Source organism: Schistocerca gregaria, chromosome 4 (genome assembly GCF_023897955.1).
Source record: "Schistocerca gregaria isolate iqSchGreg1 chromosome 4, iqSchGreg1.2, whole genome shotgun sequence".
Lineage (NCBI taxonomy): Eukaryota > Metazoa > Arthropoda > Insecta > Orthoptera > Acrididae > Schistocerca > Schistocerca gregaria.
Window position 1 is genome coordinate 466,837,913 of NC_064923.1, and position 21,419 is coordinate 466,859,331.

The 21,419-nt window shown below is 42.3% G+C and overlaps 1 protein-coding gene across 4 annotated transcripts in view; it reads left to right on the top strand.

The window, feature by feature from the left end:
* Positions 1-21,419, top strand: part of LOC126268077 (protein spire) — a 731,327-nt gene that overhangs the window by 471,872 nt on the left and 238,036 nt on the right. For all 4 annotated transcript variants that reach the window (XM_049973536.1, XM_049973539.1, XM_049973537.1 and 1 more), the window contains one exon: positions 3,936-4,178. In XM_049973536.1, coding sequence (XP_049829493.1) covers positions 3,936-4,178 — 243 coding nt within the window. The remainder of the gene's footprint in view (positions 1-3,935; positions 4,179-21,419) is intronic.

Consider the following 21,419-nt stretch of genomic DNA (forward strand, 5'->3'; position numbering starts at 1 on the left):
TGACAGAATTACAATGTCATCGGCGAACGTCAAAGTTTTTACTTTTTCTCCATGAATTTTAATACCTACTCCGAAATTTTCTTTTGTTTCCTTTACTGCTTGCTCAATATATAGATTGAATAACATCGAGGAGAGGCTACAACCCTGTCTCACTCCTTTCGCAACCACTGCTTCCCTTTCATGCCCCTCGACTCTTATAACTGCCGTCTTGTTTCTGTACAAATTGTAAATAGCCTTTTGCTCCCTGTATTTTACCCCTGTCACCTTCAGAATTTGAAAGAGAATATTCCAGTCAACATTGTCAAAAGCTTTCTCTAAGTCTACAAATGCTAGAAACGTAGGTTTGCCTTTTCTTAATCTTTCTTCTAAGATAAGTCGTAAGGTTAGTATTGCCTCACGTGTTCCAACATTTCTACTGAATCCAAACTGATCTTCCCCAAGGTCGGCTTCTACCAGTTTTTCCATTTGTCTATAAAGAATTCGTGTTAGTATTTTGCAGCTGTGAGTTATTAAACTGATAGTTCGGTAATTTTCACATCTGTCAACACCTGCTTTCTTTGGGGTTGGAATTATTATATTCTTCTTGAAGTCTGAGGGTATTTCGCCTGTCTCATACATCTTGCTCACCAGATGGTAGAGTTTTGTCAGGACTGGCTCTCCCAAGGCCGTCAGTAGTTCTAATGGAATGTTATGTACTCCGGGGGCCTTGTTTCGACTCAGGTCTTTCAGTGCTCTGTCAAACTCTTCACGCAGTATCTTATCTCCCATTTCGTCTTTATCTACATCCTCTTCCATTTCCATAATATTGTCCTCAAGTACATCGCCCTTGTATAGACCCTCTATATACTCCTTCCACCTTCCTGCTTTCCCTTCTTTGCTTAGAACTGGGTTGCCATCTGAGCTCTTGATATTCATACACGTGGTTCTCTTCTCTCCAAAGGTCTCTTTAATTTCCCTGTAGGCAGTATCTATCTTACCCCTAGAGAGATAAGCCTCTACATCCTTACATTTGCCCTCTAGCCATCCCTGCTTACCCATTTTGCACTTCCTGTCGATCTCATTTTTGAGACGTTTGTATTCCTTTTTGCCTGCTTCATTTACTGAATTTTTATATTTTCTCCTTTCATCAATTAAATTCAATATTTCTTCTGTTACCCAAGGATTTCTAGCAGCCCTCGTCTTTTTATCTACTTTATCCTCTGCTGCCTTCACTACTTTATCCTTCAGAGCTACCCATTCTTCTTTTACTGTTTCTTTCCCCCATTCTTGTCAGTTGTTCCCTTATGCTCTCCTTGAAACTCTGTACAACCTCTGGTACTTTCCGCTTATCCAGATCCCATGTCCTTAAATTCCCACCTATTCGAGCAATTTCCCAAGCACTGTACTGAACATAAGCGACTCAAAAAGAAATGTAGGGAAATGTGTGGTTGCCGATTAAGCACAAGGTCTTTGAACATACACGCTTGTCAGAGGGGCTGTAGAAATAAAAATGTGTGATACACACTTCGAAAGAGAGATGATGTAAAAATCACTCAAGATGTGCGACAGGACGTTTCTTCTTATGCACGTTTTCGACATACATTTTGAGAACTCGAGTAAAACTTAGAAATCGGGTAGTTATTTATGAATTAAATAAGATAGAACACTAACCTGAGTGCGTTACGAATCGCAGATGATGGAGAGTTAATACAAGAAAGTGAATACGACAATCAGTTAGCAGCACATAGGATAAATCAGGTATGTAGCGAATACAGTCTAAAAAATTCATGACATAAAATGAAAGATATGGCCTTGCAATACGGCCGGAAACTCTAGTTACGAACAAAGCAATTGATGAAATACTTCCTATTACAAACTGATACTGAGACACAGATTACATTTATGCTAATGATATAGATTTCAAGCAATATGTGTAATAATAAAAAGAGCACTTAATCTACGAAACTCGAAAACGTATAAAAATTCAGTTAGATAATACTATGACGGTACCGTTACTGCTATATGAAAGAGAGAGATCGACAAATAAAAAAGAAACGAAACACCAAAATACAATCAGCAAAGATAAAATTTTTATGAGGATAAAGGATGGGCAAGAAGAGATTTAATAAAGAGTTAAGATGCTCGGAATGAGTTATATTTACATGAGGAAATAATACAGAGAGTCATGGAAATAAAATGTGGGTAGAATGAAATATGAAACAACAACAAAATCGTAAACTGCAACCAGGAAGGAAGGAAGAGTGGAGTTCAGCATCCCGTCAACAATGCTGTTATTGCAGACGAAGCACAAACTCGGATTAAAAGAGGATGAGGGAGAAAATCAGCCATGCTCTTTTCAGAGAAACAGTTTTGGCATCTGCTTGGAGAAACGTACGGAAATCACGGAAAAGCTGTATGTGGTTGATCGGACAGGAATCTGAACCGTCGTCCTACCGAATGCGGGGTCAATGTGTTAGCCACTGCGCCATTTCGTTCGGTCCGAAGGAAGAAGAGGGGGGTGAAGACGGAGTGGGAAGATGGTTAATCCCCGTTAGTAATAAGAAGACGACGACGACGACGAGATTTGAAAGCCTAGTGTGTGTGAGAGTATTTATTTATGGGTGCGGAAGGACACATGCAGTGTAATTACGTCGCTGTCGATTGCACAGGATGCGAGTGATCTGAGAACGTGTGAGTGCATATGATTTTTTTCCCTCAATTTTCCTTCACTACTCGAAACCGAGCGAGGTGGCGCAGTGGTTAGCACAATGGACTCGCATTTAGGAGGACGACGGTTCAATCCCACGTCCGGCCGTCCTGATTTAAGTTTTCCGTGATTCCCCTAAGTCGCTTCAGGCACATGCCGGGATGGTACCTTTGAAAGGGAACGACCAAATTCCTTCCCCATCCTTCCCTAATACAATGAGACAGATGACCTCGCTGTTTGGTCTCTTTCCCCAAACAGCCCAACCCCCACTACTCGAATTAGTATATTAGGCTATTTTAGATGCGGCCCATTATAGAGACACGATTTCAACCAATACCAGACGAACTGGTAGTGGAATAGAGTTGTTTCCAATTATAAATGAATCGGCGTTGCCTACCTGTTCCGTTATTTACTTTACTCCCGAAAACTTCGGTCGGAACTCGGAGATTAGAGCTATTTTCTTTCTAGAAACATGTAATTTATCGTGTAAGACACAAAATTAAAACTTTCTGTTTATTTCTTTTGTACATACATAAGTTACTGTAGGGAGTGCTGTAAAGGCTGTGACTGTGTAGGAATATGTACTATATTTTTCATCACGATGGAGAGACAAACGCTGTGATATGTTTCACCGTGTTTGTGCTACTTCTTTGACTGATGGATGCTTTAGTGGCGAAAACAATGATGAATACAGTCGAAATCCCGGAAGGAAGGAAGGAAGGAAGGTAGGTAGGGAGATTGGGATGAACGTCCCGTTGACTTCAAGACCGTTAGAGACACAGCACAAGCTCGGATTGTGTCTTATAGAGAATTAACGTGACAAGTGCATTTAATTGAACAAATACTTCCTGAATGGCTTAGTGTTTACATCATATTGAGATTAACTGTAGTAGAAATTGTGCATCTTGATGCTTTCGCTCGCTGCGTAAGAATTAATCTACAAAATTTCGAGAATGCAGCCGCATAAACTTTGTCTTCTTCTTGAACTCTGTATCTTCCGCCTGAAATACTAGAAGAAATAATGATTATGCGACGGCATTCCGGATATTTTTTTGGATGAACAGTAGAATTTACTCATAGAATATTCGTTGTGATGATACTGCATGACAAGCTGGTGTGGCGTTTTCGGCTTACCATACTTGGCAGAAGACAGCGCCGCTTAAAGTAGTGTGTAGGCTGGCATGAAGGCTTGTGCGTGTTGCGGGTAGTCGAATGTCACGGCGCTGACTGGTGCTGTGTCGTGTTGCAGGCGCGGCTATGGGTGCAGGTGATCCACGAGCTGCGGCACGGCGTCAAGCTGAAGAAGGTGAACTATAGCCGCGGGCCAATAGAGTACGAGCTCACGCCCTACGAGATGCTCATGGAGGACATCCGCTCGCGCCGCTACAAGCTCAACAAGGTGATGGTGGACGGCGACATCCCTCACAGGGTGAAGAAGGACGCGCACGCCATCATCCTCGAGTTCATTCGCTCCAGGCCGCCGCTCAGGAAGGTATGCACTTGACTGTTCTGTTGTCGCTGCACGCCCAACTGATAACACTTACTGTGGTACAGTGTAAATGGTTGTCGATGAAACCCATCTCTCTTGAATCAATTTTTGTCACTACTGCATAAAGTTGGTCCCATCTTCATAAACTTTTGGGACATTGAGAAGATTCTGTATAGATGCAAAGTCTCACTGAACGGTGAACTGCAGCTGTTTTCTAGCCTATTTTAAATACTTTCTTATGGGTAAATGTTTCATGGGATGACTGATGGGTGCTTACAAGGTGTCGTTGTTTTCGCAGTCGTCGTCTTCAGTCCGTAGACGGTTTCATGCAGCGCTTTATGTTAACCTAATTTATGAAAGCCTCTTCATTTCTGTACAACTACTGCCACCCCCTCCCCCAACATTTAGCTCGGTCAGCTTTCTGTATTCGAACCTCGGCCTCCCTCTTCAATTTTTAGCCCCTCACATTTTCTTCGATTAGCAAGTTCGCGATTCTTTAACGCCTCAAGATGTGTTCTATCAACACTTAAATTTGTACTAGATATTAAAATTAGTAGAAATCTTTGGGTAACAGAAGAAATATTGAATTTAATTGATGAAAGGATAAAATATAAAAATTCAGTAAATGAAGCAGGTAAAAAGGAATACAAACGTCTCAAAAATGAGATTGCCAGGAAGTGCAAAATGGGTAACCAAGAATGGCTAGAGGGCAAATGTAAGGATGTAGAGGCTTACCTCACTAGGGGTAAGATAGATACTGCCTACAGGAAAATTAAAGAGACCTTTGGAGAAAAAAGAGCCAGTTGTATGAAAATCAAGAGCTCAGATGGAAACCCAGTTCTAAGCAAAGAAGGGAAAGCAGAAAGGTGGAAGGAGTATATAGAGGGTCTATACAAGGGCGATGTACTTGAGGACAATATTATGGAAATGGAAGAGGATGTAGATAAAGACGAAATGGGAGATAAGATACTGCGTGAAGAGTTTGACAGAGCACTGAAAGACCTGAGTCGAAACAAGGCCCCCGGAGTACATAACATTCCATTAGAACTACTGACGGCCTTGGGAGAGCCAGTCCTGACAAAACTCTACCATCTGGTGAGCAAGATGTATGAGACAGGCGAAATACCCTCAGACTTCAAGAAGAATATAATAATTCCAATCCCAAAGAAAGCAGGTGCTGACAGATGTGAAAATTACCGAACTATCAGTTTAATAAGTCACAGCTGCAAAATACTAACGCGAATTCTTTACAGACGAATGGAAAAACTAGTAGAAGCCGACCTCGGCGAAGATCTGTTTGGATTTCGTAGAAATATTGGAACACGTGAGTCAATACTGACCCTACGACTTATCTTAGAAGCTAGATTAAGAAAAGGCAAACCTACATTTCTAGCATTTGTAGACTTAGAGAAAGCTTTTGACAATGTTAACTCTAATACTCTCTTTCAAATTCTGAAGATGGCAGGGGTAAAATACAGAGAGCGAAAGGCTATTTACAGAAACCAAATGGCAGTTATGAGAGTCGAGGGACATGAAAGAGAAGCAGTGGTTGGGAAGGGAGTGAGACAGCGTTGTAGCCTCTCCCCGATGTTATTCAGTCTGTATATTGAACAAGCAGTAAAGGAAACAAAAGAAAAATTCGGAGTAGGTATTAAAATCCGTGTTACAGAAAAAAAAAACTTTGAGGTCCGCGGATGACATTGTAATTGTGCCAGAGACAGCAAAGGACTTGGAAGAGCAGTTGAACGGAATGGATAGTGTCTTGAAAGGAGGGTACAAGATAAACATCAGCAAAAGCAAAATGAGGATAATGGAATGTAGTCGAATTAAGTCAGGTGATGCTGAGGGAACTAGATTAGGAAATGAGACACTTAAAGTAGTAAAGGAGTTTTGCTATGTGACGAGCAAAATAATTGATGATGATGGTCGAAATAGTGAGGATATAAAATGTAGACTGGCAATGGCAAGGAAAATGTTTCTGAAGAAGAGAAATTTGTTAACACCGAGTATAGATTTAAGTGTCGGGAAGTCGTTTCTGAAAGTATTTGTATGGAGCGTAGCCATGTACGGAAGTGAAGCGTGGACGATAAATAGTTTGGACAAGAAGAGAGTAGAAGCTTTCGAAATGTGGTGCTACAGAAGAAAGCTGAAGATTAGGTGGGTCGATCACATAACTAATGAGGTGGTATTGAATAGGATTGGGGAGAAGAGTAGTTTGTGGCACAACTTGACTAGAAGACGGGATGTGGTAGGACATATTCTGAGGCATCAAGGGATCTCCAATTTAGTATTGGATGGCAGCGTGGAGGGTAAACGTCGTAGAGGGAGACCAAGAGATGTGTACACTAAGCAGTTTCAGAAGGATGTAGGTTGCAGTAGATACTGGGAGATGAAGAAACTTGCACAGGATAGAGTAGCATGGAGAGCTGCATCAAATCAGTCTCAGGACTGAAGACCAGGACAACAACCACTCACGTCTGTGGCACCGTTTCGCTACGGCTGGGCGCGGCATTGTATTTCGTGCATATCGTTCGACTTCCATGGGGAATATATGTGCAATATAGACTTCAACTTTGTAGTACGTTTCCGCTTAGTGCGCAGTTTCACTCGCGCACTATGAGACACCAGTTAACCATAGCCCACAATTCGTCTTTCTTGTTACCGTCCTTACATGATCGTTCCATTTCAGATAGCGTTGCAGTGATACGCCTAGATATTTAATCGACGAGAATGTGTCAAGCTGCACATTACTATTGTGTTCACAGCTCCTGGTCTAGTGTCAAGCGTTGCTGCCTCTGTATCACGGGGTCCTCGGTTCGATTCCCGGCCGGGTCGGAGATTTTCTGCTCCTGGGGACTGGGTGTTTGTGTCGTCCTCGTCATCTCATCATTATCTCATCATCATTCGGACTGTGGCGAGACTGGAAATGGAAAGATTGGAACTTCTACGGACGCTGATGACAAAGATGTTGAGCGTCCCGCAAACAACATAATCATCATCACACTACCAAAGCTGTCTTCGAACATTAAGAGACCCTTTTACCTACTCAGTTGTATTTACTTTTTTTTACATTTAGAGCAGGCTGCTTTTCATCACACGAGACGTTACAGGATTACTGCTGACTCCATAGTCACAAAACCCACCCACTTCAGCCCACTGTCACTTAAGCTCTGCTAGATGTGTACTGCCTTTCCCAGAGGACCAGATCAAACAGCTTTCGCACACAACTTTCGCGAAAACGAATTTCGTTCTCAAAGATCATGAACAGTTACACAATAACACTGCACACAAATAAAGTTATACAAAGATTTAATTGCAGGATTATCACATGCGTTCAAGAAATGTGTTAAGAGATTCCATTTTAGAAAAAAATGTTCTGGTTCCATTAGACTCCTGATTAATTTTATTTCTCCGTTGACTGACAGTCTTTCGTTTATTTTTTTGGAATTAAATGAACAACAAATGATGGTGGTTAGTACACTATTTGCTGCCACACCGTACACCCGTTTAGTGATTCATGTCTAATTGTTGCCTTCTTCCAGACCGACACGAATTACTGACCTCCTGCCTCTTTCTCCCTGTACTAAGAGGGCTGCGTACCACACATTTTGTTCTGTTTTATCATTATTGTTAAGTTCACATTTAAGCTAGGTTGATTTCTTCTATACATCATTCGTACTCTAACGTAACACGTTCCATTTTTTGCGTAAAATGTAGCTTGCAGGTAAGTTTTTCTTGTAAATGCAACCTAAGCATGTCACCACATGGCATGAATGGAACGTATATTGGTTGAGCAATACTTGAATATAAGTTGATTTTTAAGATTTTTTTATTGGCAAGAAATGGTTACAGATTTCTTCTCAGTTAGCATCTTTCTCATCAGCGTGGACAAAAAGCAGTGCCGTATTTTTACGCGGTGCAGCGCTCAATCAATTAAATGATGATCTCGAATATGCCGAACCAAATACATGTACAACAGTTGCATGTTCGTGGGCCACTGAAAAAAACATAATAATGCAAAGCTTCAATCTGCTGTTAGTAATCTTAATCACAATTAAAGCTGTCAATTTATAGAGTGTCACCAACTTCTAGTTGCATTTTTTGTGTACTGAAATCTTCATTTTAACGTTTGGAAGTACAGCTGTTAAACAGTTACGAAAATGGTTAGCGAAGTACGCATCCGTTGATAAATTATAGCGTCGTATTTTGAATTGGTAATTTCATATCTAATTTCATTCTAAAATTATTATTAACATTTCCACGAGGCTGTTATGGCATTCCTTACAGATCTGTATAAATAAGTCTTAAAGTAACCTGAAATTTTATACGAGAGCAACTGAACCAATGAGTGCATTTTATTTATTAGCAACTAATAGCAAAACGTAAAATTCTGTAAAAACTGATTTAGCGCAAAATGCAAATGATACAGAAATCATTTAATTTTAGGTCAGCGTGATGAATCACCTGTTGTTAGTGAGTATGTACTAATATTGGCAGGTAAATAACAATACATTTATCGCTTTTTAGTGAACTCTTTTTATCGTTTCTAGAACCTCTAGCTATATTTTTTCTCTTCTTCAGAGTTTCTAGTTTTTGATACTGTATCGACTTATAGCAACAGCCTCACTCAGCACTATAGAAAATGAGTTGTAACACATTATACAGCCTAGCGCTAGAATTTCTAAGTGAACGCAACGACGGTAATTTTATGTTGGTAGAACCAAAGTTTACCAAATCAAATTATCAACATTCAACAAAGTAGTTATTTCACTTGTCAGTTCCAACATTTCGATTCATTTTCATGTAAATGCATATAGTATATGAGATCAGTAATACCATATCCAGTGTGTTTCAGTATTGTTACACTATTAATATAACTGGAAACACTGAATAAGTCGTTCGATGTAAGGTGCTGCGACCACGAACTAATAAAATTTGTACGGCCAGCGTTTGCGAACAAAGTAGTATTCATAAAGTTGCGGTTAGTTGTGTGAACGATAGTTTCCAAAATAGGACGATCCTACACTTAACGAGACTTCGGGGAACGTGTCGTTCAGAATACAAGTGTCAAGCGCCTAGGGGTAAAATACTTCGCAAAGAGTTTTGGTAGCCTGGGTGAGATACGGGAGAGAGTGGGTGAGGCAGTGTGTAAGAAGACACAATAAACTATTAACTGTTGTGGAGTGACAAGAGACTTCTGCACTGCCTTACTCGGGCGCCGTGAGGCAGTAAATTTCACTGAGACGTCCGTGAGGTGCGTCGGTATGGTGTGGATATCTACCGTGGTGTAATTACGGATCGGCGACTTGTGCGTGCAGCTACGCTCTGACACGGGACCCGCCGGCACTGAGACGAGACGCAGCGATAGCGGCAGCCGTGCGGCGCCCTGCTGCAGTGGAAAGTGCAGCCGACGAGCGCTACTTGCTCAGGAAGTTGCGGTCCGGCGCTCGGCGCCGTGTGCAGGCAGATGCAGCAGCTCGTCACTGGCGCAGCTCATTCCCGCCTGCGGCCGACCCTACGGGATTCGCCTCATTTTCGCTCAAAGTGGCTTCGTGTAGCGGGCTCGCATTTTCCTTAGGCAGACTTAATTTCTACTTCTACATCCATACTCTGCAAACAACTGTGAAGTGCGTGCCAGGGGGTATTTCGCACTGTAGCAGGTATTAGGGCTTCTTCCTGTTCCATTCACATCTGAATCGAAGGAAAAAATATTGTTTAAACGCCTCTGTGCGCGCTGTGATAAGTTTAATTTTGTCTTCGCGTTTCCCACGAGAGTGACACGTTTCTTAATCCAACGTCACCTGATATCGCTTACAGTAGTATACGAGTTCGCTATTTGGGCCGTAAAATAACCTATGTGGCCCAAGTAGAGAGGATGTGAAACGTAGACTGACACTACGGGAAAAGTAATTCTGAAGAAAAAAAATTTGTTAACACCGAACATAAGTGTTTGGAAGTCTTCTGTGAAAGTATTCGTATGGAGTGGACCCTTCATCGAAGTGGAATACGTACGATGAATAGTGTAGGCAAGAAGAGAATAGATGCTTTTGAAATGTGGTGCTACAGAAGAATGCTGAAGATCAGATGGGTAGACAATGTAACTAATGAGGAGGCACTGAATATAATTGGGGAGAAACGAAATTTGTGGCAACGTTCAGGAGGAGGACCGCTTGACAGGACACGTTGAGGCATCAAGGGATCACCAATTTGGTATTAGAGGGAAATGTGTGTGGGGGGGGGGGGGGCGGTTAAGAGTGGTGGAGAGGAAGCAAGAGATGTATAGTAAGCAGATTCAGAAGGATGCAGAGTGCAGTAATCATTCGGAAATGAAGAGGCTTGCACAGGGTAGAGTAGCATGGAGAGCTGCTTCAAACCAGCCTTCGGACTGAAGACCACCACCACCACAATAACAACAAAACACATATAGGGTTGTGATGCTTAAAATTCTTCTGGTGTTTTACCGCGTCATTGTATAAAAAACTTTAATTATAAACTTAAAACCAAAGTTTCAGCCGTATTACAATGGTCTGCGTCAGGGTAAGACCGCCTTGCCCTGAGGAAGGCCAATGTAATAAGAACTTTAATCATCATGACACCAGCTTGTGGAAGTCTATGTAGTTACGTCACGTAGTGGTTTGTTACACGAGAAGCGTTTCCCGCAAATTTACACCTTCTTTTTCCACACTCACTTCCTCCATTTCTCGCCAGATAAGTGCGCTTTCTCAATATAGTCTCCATTAAGCTACATAAACTTGCGCTACTGATGTGGTAACTTCTATAGGCCCTACTCGAACGACTGCGTTGGAGTCTGTCGCGCCTACCGCAGGCCGTCTGCACAATGGACAGCACAGCGGTTTCTTCATAGTGAACTGCACAGAGCAACTTCCGAAGAGTATCCACATACACCGTGCTGTTGTTAGTGGTGCCTGGTTCCAGCCAATCATTGCGGATTCCATCCTTGTCCTATAAGTCGGTTAGTATGTGTTTTCGCTCTGAAGATGCTATAGGGTACTTCTTCGGCGAGGAGGGGGGCTCCCTCGTGTGCTTCCGCTGCTTTGATTGGGCTTCGTTCTCCGGCTCATGACGACTCTCCTCCCACAGAAACCCCGTTGTCCAGCACTATCCATGGAGATAACACTCAACGTTGTTCGCTCACGTAATGACGGCGGTTGGCAGAAAAGGGCTGTATTGTGCAGGAATCACACTCTAGAGATTGTCCTGCTACATGAGGATAGATCGAAGTACAAAATATTTGCAACTACACTGATCAGCCAGAACATTATGACCACCCACATAATAGCCGAAATTTCCACCTTTGGCACAGATAGCAGCGGCGAAGCGTTGTGACAAGGAAACAGTGAGGCCTTGGTAAATCGCTGGAGGGACTTGGCACCACATGTGCACACAAAAATCACCTAATGTGTGTGCGGGCGGGGGAGGGGGGCGGGGGAGGGAGAGGGAGGGGGGGGGGAGCGACGAGCTCTGACTCCATGTTCAATCACATCCCAAATTTGATAGATCAGGTTCAGATATGGCGATTTGGGCGGCCAGCACATCTTCGAAACACTCCATCACATTCCAGGCCTCGTAACGTGGCGCATTATCTTGTTGAAAAATGCCACTGACGTCGGGAAATATGATCGTCATGAAAGGGTGTACGTCGTCTGCAACCAGTGTAAGATATCCGTTGGCCGTCATGGTGCCTTGCACGAGCTCCACAGGACCCATGGATGCCCACATGAATGTCCCCCAGAGCATAACGGAGCCGACGCCAGTTTGTCTCCATACAGGTTTGAAGAAGCTGGTCCCCTGGGAGGAGACGGATTCGCACCCTCCCAACGGTATGATGAAGAGGGCTTCGTGGTTCACCAGACCATGCAACTCTCTGACACTGCGCCACCGTCCAGTGTCGATCGTCACGTCCTCGTTTGATTCGTAGTTAACGTTGGCACTTGCGTGGGTCGTCGGCTGCGGAGGCCCATCGTTAGAAGTGTTCCGAGTGCTGTGTATTAAGACACACTTGTACTCTGCCCAGCATTAAACCTGTCTTGTTTTATCAGTGTTCCCAGGCTACGACGTACGACGTCTGTAATGAGGGGTGGCCGTCCAATCCCACAACGTATAGATGTGGTTTCATCTCATTTTGAAGACATTCACCACAGCACTCCTCAAACACCCGACAAGTGCAATTTTTGAAATTCTTGTGCTGAGCCTCTCAGCCACAACAATCTGCCCTCGGTCACACACAGACAGACCGCTCCCGTTCCCCAACACTGACAGGGCGCTCACTGATACTACATGGTCCGTGCATGTGTCTGGCTAGCAGTCATTCGTCACCAGGTGAAACTGCTATCATCTGGACGGGCTTATATCGATAGTAGGTCGGCGGTCATAATGTTCTGGCTGATCAGTGTATAGTGATATGTTAGATAGCGCACCATCAATGGTGGGTAGAAATAATTAGTAAATCAATATGGAACACCCCTTGTAAATTCCTAGCTATGTCACTTAAAGCCGGCCGCTGGCAGCCGTGCGGTTCTAGGCGCTTCAGCCTGGAACCGCGCGACCGCTACGGTCGCAGGTTCGAATCCTGCCTCGGCCATGGATGTGTGTGATGTCCTTAGGTTAGTTAGGTTTAAGTAGTTCTAAGTTCTAGGGGCTGATGACCTGAGATGTTAAGTCCCATAGTGCTCAGAGCCATTTTTTCTCACTTTTTTTTGACTTTGTAGACTTTCCGGGAGTGTTTGCGTCTATATTAAAGAATCTTCCAGAGCACGGTTTTCAGCATCTCGTTGACACACTCCCATGGGTCAAACAAGCTTGTGATCACTCGTGTTCGCGTTCTCTGTATATGTTCATCACCCCCCTGTTACTCCTATCTTTTACGGGGCCAGCTTGTGACCATTCGAGTTCCCGTTCTCTGTATACTTCATAATTGCAAACAACCACAATTATTCGTGACTGGTTTGATGAACATTTTGGATAATTCGAGCGGCTGGTTTGGCCTCCCAGTTCGCCCGACATGAATCCCATCGAAGATTTATGGGACATAATCCAGAGGTCATTTCGTGCAAAAAATCCGGCACCGGCAACACTTTCACAATTATGACCGGCAGCGTGGTTCAGTATTTCGGCAAGGGAGTTCCAACGACTTGAGTCCATACCACGACGAGATGCTCCATTATGATAGTCCAATATGATAATACTACGTATCCTATTTCTTTCATCACATAGTTGTAAATCGACACTATTGAGATACAGGACGTCGGAGTAATTCTGTTTGTACAGCCACAGCTCATTTCCTTGCAGCCCCTTTGCTACGTTGTGTCGACTTACCGCTATGCCACTCTGCCTTGCGGGTAAGCGTATCCGTTGTGGTGTAGGCGTTTTTAATGAGACAACTACAGAAACGTTTCGTTTACCCGTTTAACGCATTAAGTTTCCTGCTTGCCGCAAATTTTCCGGAAGAGTTTCTAGATTTGCCTCGTGATAACTGCTTTGATGTACATGTTATTTTTTTATTTCACAATGACGTAAAATGTTGTTCATTTCAACCGTTCTCAAATAATTGTTACGCGTAACGTAACGTGTTGACGCAACGGGACTAGCAGAAATTTTGAGTGAACTTCATATGCTACTTTGAAAGACACAAAATGCAGTGTTTTTACAAGTGTGTGCTCTACTTCGATTTTCATCTTTACGTCTCTAAGAGACTGCGCTGTTACACATTGGTTACTGACTCCACACAGTCGTCCCTGTTTTGAGTATATAGCCCTTAATTGTCGTCGTAGTACACAGAAATCTTTTCTACTGTTCACTTACAAACCAGAGCACTTTTCCGTTACAGTCTAGTTTATCGCACATGGACTCTTATATCATATTGCGTGTAAGTAAAACCAAGGTTTGTTTCATATTTTCAGTTTCCTCACAAACTAACTCCACACTGATGTAAATGAATTCTTTGATGTTAAATCCTTGTTGCTTTCGTCATTTTCCGATTTGTATTGGTCCCTCTGTCACTATGTCGTTCTCAGAGTCCTCCAGGTATGGGGAGTAGCGACAGTAACCAAGGTAGCTTTTCATTCTTCAAAAATTCCAAGAAACGGGCCAAATGGCGCCTTCTGTTTGATTACTCCAATTACGACGATTGCTGTTACATGGTTTTCGTGTTCCGCTTGATAAAACTTCTCTCTTGATTCCATTATCATATGCATATGTTTTCCACCATTAGCGATTCTCTCACTTCTTTTTTGCACGTCCGCTCGATACATGCTTTTACTAGGCGCTCGTGTACATCGTAACACGAACTTCAATTCGGTAAAAACATGTACTTCTTCAGTGCGAAAATCTTACTATAAAGTGATCGTAGACGCGAGAATGAAATACTACTGTAGATATGTGGGTAACGGATAAAGGAGTTTTTGTGATAGTTACATTAGTAACTAATTTCTGCATCTGTATCGTGTTAGCACATGTAATGGAAAATAAAGACTGCTTGTGTGAGCACTGAATCGCCACTTCCTGAAAAGGAGTGCTGGAGAAGACTGTGGGACAACCAGTAGGTAGTGTGTGGCGACTCGCCTGCTCGCTCTTCACTTCGCAGTCTGACTACAGCGCCTGACCTATCCTACTCGTTTGACAATCGTTACCGTACCGATCACCTATAGCCACCCACTGTCACTTTCTCGAGAGACTCGCCGCTGGCGAGGACGCTAACCCGCTGTGGTGAAACCGCGATACAATACCCCACATCGTCGTGTTCGTGACTTTCTCCCGCGATGGCGTCCAACGATATTCTGTAACGGCGATGTCGCTTACATGTACGGTCCACCTGTATTCCGAACGAGGAAAAGCTTGTAGGGCCGCTCAGTTCCTGTATAGCTATCCTGTGGCGGTAGGCTGCTTCTGCAGTGTGTGTTTACTTTCACCTGGATCGCCATATATTCGTACGTTCCTCGATAAGCCTCAATTAGGCTAACAACACCGCCGCGATTTTTAAGTCCTAAGGCGTATACAACTATCGATAGTGATCAATTGGCATAACAAGACTATGTGGCTGATCGACCGCCATTACTCCCTGTTGATGGTGCCCATTTCGCCGGTCCAAGGGCCTATCAAGCAGTGAGGCAGACGAGAGAAACTGCTGCTTCTTCTCATCACGCATCCTTACCCGCGTCTCAGACACACGTATCAATTGAGTATAAAGTCAGAACACGTAACTCGTAGAAAGTGCATTCGAGTTTCTTGAAATGAAATCGGAAAACTATTTTGCTGTTTCGCCGCTATCATCCTTGCATCCTTAAACTGCCAGACGGCACTTAGTTCTAAAAGCTTCCGTTAGAATTGTTCCTTTAATTCCTTTCGTCATTCCCCATGTTAGCTGCCAAAGTTAAAACTAGAAAAAAATTTGAATATCGAAAGCACTCTAACCTACCTGAACTTAACAAAATAATATGTCTAAATCTGACCAAACTGTTCTTTCACTTAAGTGTATTATTGGCAGTAGGTACCTATTACAAAGGTTTATTCATAAAAAAAAGGAAAAACACTGCATAGTTTCAACTTTTACTTTGAAAGACGGTGTGCCTCGTTTCCTACTGCCCTCCCACTTACACGTTTGTAATTTATTTCACTGGTAAAGGAATTCACTATGCCTGACCTTCAACTTTTCAATTTTCCACTGCACATTCTTGTATACTACATTGTACAACATAATGGAAGCTATCAAAGCAAAAGCAAAGTACAAATATTACATGTTGTGGTTTAGTTACTAATTGATACTACCCCATCGGTTAAAACATTGCTCTGCAGTCTCTTAGCGGAGTTTCCAGCGCACGCTGCTGCTTGTCAGATGATTTTTAAGGTAAGCCCAACAAAATAATTGAATGGCCCTAATAGAGCCATAATAGAGGACAAAAGATTCCGCAAAGGATTCTGTTCGTGACCCTCGTAAGGGTACTGCAGTTGCATAATTTCTTTCGGAGAGATTTGATTCACGTCAGCAGCATTTTCAATTCATGTGTCTATACCTTAATTAGGCACGAACCGTCTGGGCTGGCTCAGTAGCAAATCGGTAGGAGCGTGGTCCAGTTCTTAACAATAATAATAATAATAATTATTATTATTATTATTAATTATGTTCTTAATATTTATATATCTTAATTATCAGGCTGTAGCGCGGTAAAAAATTCAGAAACTGTTAATGCTTGAGGTGCAGGTGCTGTCTACACCACACTTACGAAGACCCATTATTCGCACGATTTGCTTGAGCACTCCCAAGCTATTCTTATTTAGTAAGGGAACTAAGCGTAACAATAATAACAGCACTTAAATACTTAACTCGTCAGATAAGCGAGTTTCTTCGGTTCAGCGAGTTTCCCCTATAGTGAATGCTACACTCGTGACCTGCTCGTTCGACAGTGAAGCATAGACGCCAGGCGCTATCTCTGCTCTGTGTGCTTAAGTAGACATTTTCCCATTTTCGACGTCTCCACCTACACTCAGTAAGCGACCTTACGCTGTACTCCAGGATAGTATTATCATTTTTCTCGCCCCCGTCTATCCTTATACTATTTGCCGAAATGTCCTTAAGCTTCGTTATGCGCTGCAGTTTCTGATTTTTCTCCTCGCGAAATGCAAATGGAGAGAATTAATAGGTTTTCCTACTCTTTCGTGAATGTACGCGCTCGTAATTTTAAGAAAAAACACCTTCACGTTCAACAAAGTCTCTTTTGTAGCGTTTAGCCGACGAGTTTGGTGAGCATGTCTTAACTCTCTCGCGCTTAATAAATAACTCCCCGACGGAACAGATTGTTCTTCGTTGGATCTTCTCTATTTCTTATGTAATATTCTGTAAGCAGTGCTGCACAGCTTCAGTGCATTTGAAGAAGGGCGTCATGAAATCGTGCCGTAATCCATATTTATTCATAGAAAACAGTTTCTGTCAAGCGAGCATTCTCAGATCATGGGTTAGGTTACGGCTTTGGCCAGACAGTACGCTTAACACCGAAATGAAATGTTGGTCGCTAGATTTGGTTATCGTTGAAAAAGGAACAAGAGAAGACATGTACATCTATGAGACACATGCTGTAACTGAAGGATATGTGTTTCACGCCAACGAACCTTTCTTTAATGTGATGTAGTGTTAATGTGCGACTCGAAGATAGCTTGATCGAAGATCATTGTATTCGTCGTCGTCGTAATAGTAAAATCATACTAGTAGTAGTCTTGTTTCCTTGGAGCTATCGCGTCAGTCCAAAAATTTTCGAGACTGGATAAATAAAAAATAGAGAAAAGTTAAGACAGTCGTTTTAAATAGCTCAAGTGTTCTACATAAACGTAGTCCCCCCCTTCCACGTGAGAACAGCGCACAGAACGTTCGTACAACCATGCGAAAGTGTCGAAAGAAATATCTTTGAAATGTTGTACAACTCGCGCGTCACATTTGCGCTTTCCTCGGCCTTGGCATTCTGCACCTCATCGTTTTTGGTCGTTTCGTACTGATAACACCAAAGTCCCGTCACTATTGATGATCAGTCAAATGAAGAACGCTTACAGTTCTTTCCAGGAAAGAAAAAAAAGGATTTGTTTGCCTGTCGAGGCTTGTGAAACAAACCTTGAACACACTTTTCTCTTCTTCAGAACATTTTGGAGACTGTATTGCACATTTTGATCTAGTGATGTTCCTCCATTGCGATTTGTGACACAATGCAGTTGCACGTCCACTGCTTAACGTTATTATCTCTTAACTGACTGGTCAAATGCACATTTGTTGTTTGTAGTTGTTAGTATAAGCTGTAAGCGTATGTACTATGCTGACGTCGCGAGGAATTAAATCAGTCCCGGCACTTTCCGGGCTGACAGAATCTACTTCCTTTCCAGTTGTGGTTCAGGATTCGCATGTTGTTTCCATCTCTTTCAGGTTTTTCGTCATTAATAGCATGCACGTTCAACTAATTTTGAACATCGTCGGCATCATTAAATCTCTTCTTGTGGAGCTCTTTACTCTGCTCAATAATCTCAGCTCTGCTGTTTGTATTTTGCTGTCTCCTGTAACTGTTCTTCTGTGGTGTAGCCATAGTTTCATAAAAATTTAATTTTTGTATGTTTTCGGGTTTTGTAAGTGGTGCTCTAATCATTATTCCACATATTGATTGGAATATGTGCAGCTTCTCATTTATACAGTGTGTAAAAGAAAATCCGATTTGGCGTGTCTGTATATCTGAAACTAATGAACATATACAATGAATTTTGCTTTTTGATGAACGGGAAACTCATCAGTTTTTTTTCATACCTTTTTACAGGTGTTCAATATGCTCCCCTTGAGATGCACGGCATATGTCAAGGCGGTATCCAAATTGTTCCCTAACTCCAGCGAGGATGTCTTGAGTTACTGCTTCACTGCTTCCATAGCTGCTGCTATACTGTGTCTCAGTTCATTCATTGTTGTTGTCAATGGACGCACATAAACTGCGTTTTCTATAAACTCCCACAAGAAATAATCACGTACAGTCAGGTCAGGTGACCTCGGAGGCCAGTAATGTGAGATTGAATCATTTGGTTCATTGCGACCAGTCCATCGTTCAGTAGTCCTTTGATTTAAAAATTCCCGCACTTGCATATGCTGGTGTGCCGGTGCTTCATCCTGTTGGTAAATGAAATCTTTAGAATGCATCTCAGAGTGTGAGAAAAGGACGTTCTCAAGCATATCGTGATATGTGATTCCTGTAAGTGTTCTCGGCAAAGAAAAATGAACCATAGATCTTTTACCGTGAAACTGCTCAAAACACACAAAATGTTGGAGAGGCCCTCTCATGTTGTACAACTTTATGCGGTTGTTCCGTACCACATATTCTCATATTATGACTGTTAACATTTCCATTTAAATTAAATGTTGCCTCACCACTAAACACTAAGCGTGGAAGAAAAGTGCCATCCTCCATTTGGCAAGAACGAAATTATAGAAGTCCATACGTCGTTGTTCGTCATCATCAAGAAGAGCATACAGTAGCTGAATTTTGTATGGTTTCATGTGCAAACGTCGACGCAATACGCACCAGACGGATGTCGGGGGCATGTCGAGCTGTCCACCTGCACGGCGAACCGTTTGTTGTGGACTGCTTGTGAAACTATTACGTATGCGTTCGACATCTGTGTCAGACACTCGGGGACAGCCCGGCGATTTGCCTTTACACAACCAACCTATTTCTCGGAATTGTCATGGCATCGTCTAATGCTGTGTGATACAGGATGTTCCACACCATACCTAGTACGAAAGTCACGCTGAACAGTTTTTACTGACACAATTCGCTTTTCTAGACCTTTAGTGGACACACGCTGCTGCTGCTGCTGCTGCTGCTGCTGCTGCGTAGCGGGAACCATGTAAAACTCGAGAGTTTGCTCTTTCCAACAGTACGTTTTTCACGCAGATATCTCATATAATAGTTACGCTTTTCTTTAAATCGAATGATTCTTTTTGCTACACCCTGTATAATTATCATAACTTGTGTCGCAGCACAAATATTTAAAATGTCACACCTGTTCGGTTACTTTCTTATTAATTAGTATTTTCGAGCATATTGGATGACTGAAAGGCCAACACTTTCGTCTTATTCCAAATAAATTTGATTTAGCCCATGTATTACTAACTGGAGGTCACGTTTCGTTCGTATGTTATTACCTTATCATGTGCGAATAATGATAATAATACAGTTAGTGTGCTTATATAATTTAATATAGGTTACTGTGTTTATTTAAAGTATAAGATTTTCAATGCTTAGAATTTTGTAAACAGAAATGTTAAAAAGAGTGATTTAAAGGAAACCTCCATTGCTCATCCCTCAACTAATATTCATCTCATCTATTCTTTTATCTCCTGTATTTATTACGATTTTTGTTTCACGAAATGAGGTTTTGATTGCCTTTATGAAGTTTAGTGGGTTGCCACTGTCATTCAAATCAATGGAAAACTTCTCCAAAATGCATAAAAGAGACGAAGGTAACTTGATTTCTGACAGTCATTTTATTGCAAAAATATTTTTATTACTTGAATGTTCTTTCCTGAATAGACTTCGGTCTTCAGGAGAAGTGCATGAGCAGGAAATGTTATATTGTTGAAGATATTGAGTAGATCTTTTACGCCGCATTCGACATGCAAATGTCTCTTTAGTTTCCAAGTCACTTCTATTGTCCTTTTTGAACAGGTAGATAACTTCCACTGTGTTCCACGTGGTTTTTTTTACGGGTTTGGTAGGTACTTTCTGATGTTATTCTACTAACCCAACCTAGTTAGGACGAGCTATGCACAAGGAACGGCTGAACGAAGGCAGTTGTTTCGTCGATGAATCACATTTTCTGAAGATTATTCCAATGAACCTTAGCATGGCAACTGCTTTTCCTACATCTAGTCGTGCCAGGCCGTAACTCCTAGATACTCTACGGTAGTTATTGTTTTCACTGGTTTGTCTCTAACAGCGCAGTAGGACAGTAGTGCAGATGTATTTGCCTGTTTATGAGCAATATGTTACATCTATTTTCGTTCAGGACTAACACCCTGTCCTCGCATAAATTTCCGATCGTCAGCAGGCCTTCCTGCATCATTTCGCTATAGACTTCTTGCATTGCAGTTTTCCGATAGGCTAAAATATAGTCTGCGAAAAGCTTCACGAAGCTTCCGACTTTATCCACCTAGTAATTATATATACTGTAAATGGTAACAGCCCTGAAGCACTCCCTTTGGGGTACTGTTAAGTCACCGTTACATCTGTTTATTGCGCTCTGTACTTTCGTTGAAATCTTCAGATTAGGTTACGACACGTTTGATATGCATGAAATCATTGTCGATGATGTGGCGCAGACGAATAGCGAAATTCTGCACGATCTGCTGAAGTGTCTGAACTCCGATGCTATTGATGACCTGAATGGCTGTTTTCAACTCATCGATGGTTTTGAAGTTATTGCTGTACACCTTGTTTTTAATATAGCCCCACAAAAAGTAGTCGCGTGTGTTCAGATCCGGAGAATATAGAGGCCATTCGAGGCCCATGCCACTGTCCTCTTGGTATCCCACAGCCATGACGTCCTCCTCCAGGACATCAAACACTCCCCAGCTTCGATGAGGTCGAGCTCCACTTTTTCATGAACCACGTCTTGTCGAAATCATGATCACTTTGGATCATGGGGATGAAACCTTCACGTACCGTTTGGTAGTCGCCGTGCCATCAAGGAATATCACACCGGTTATTC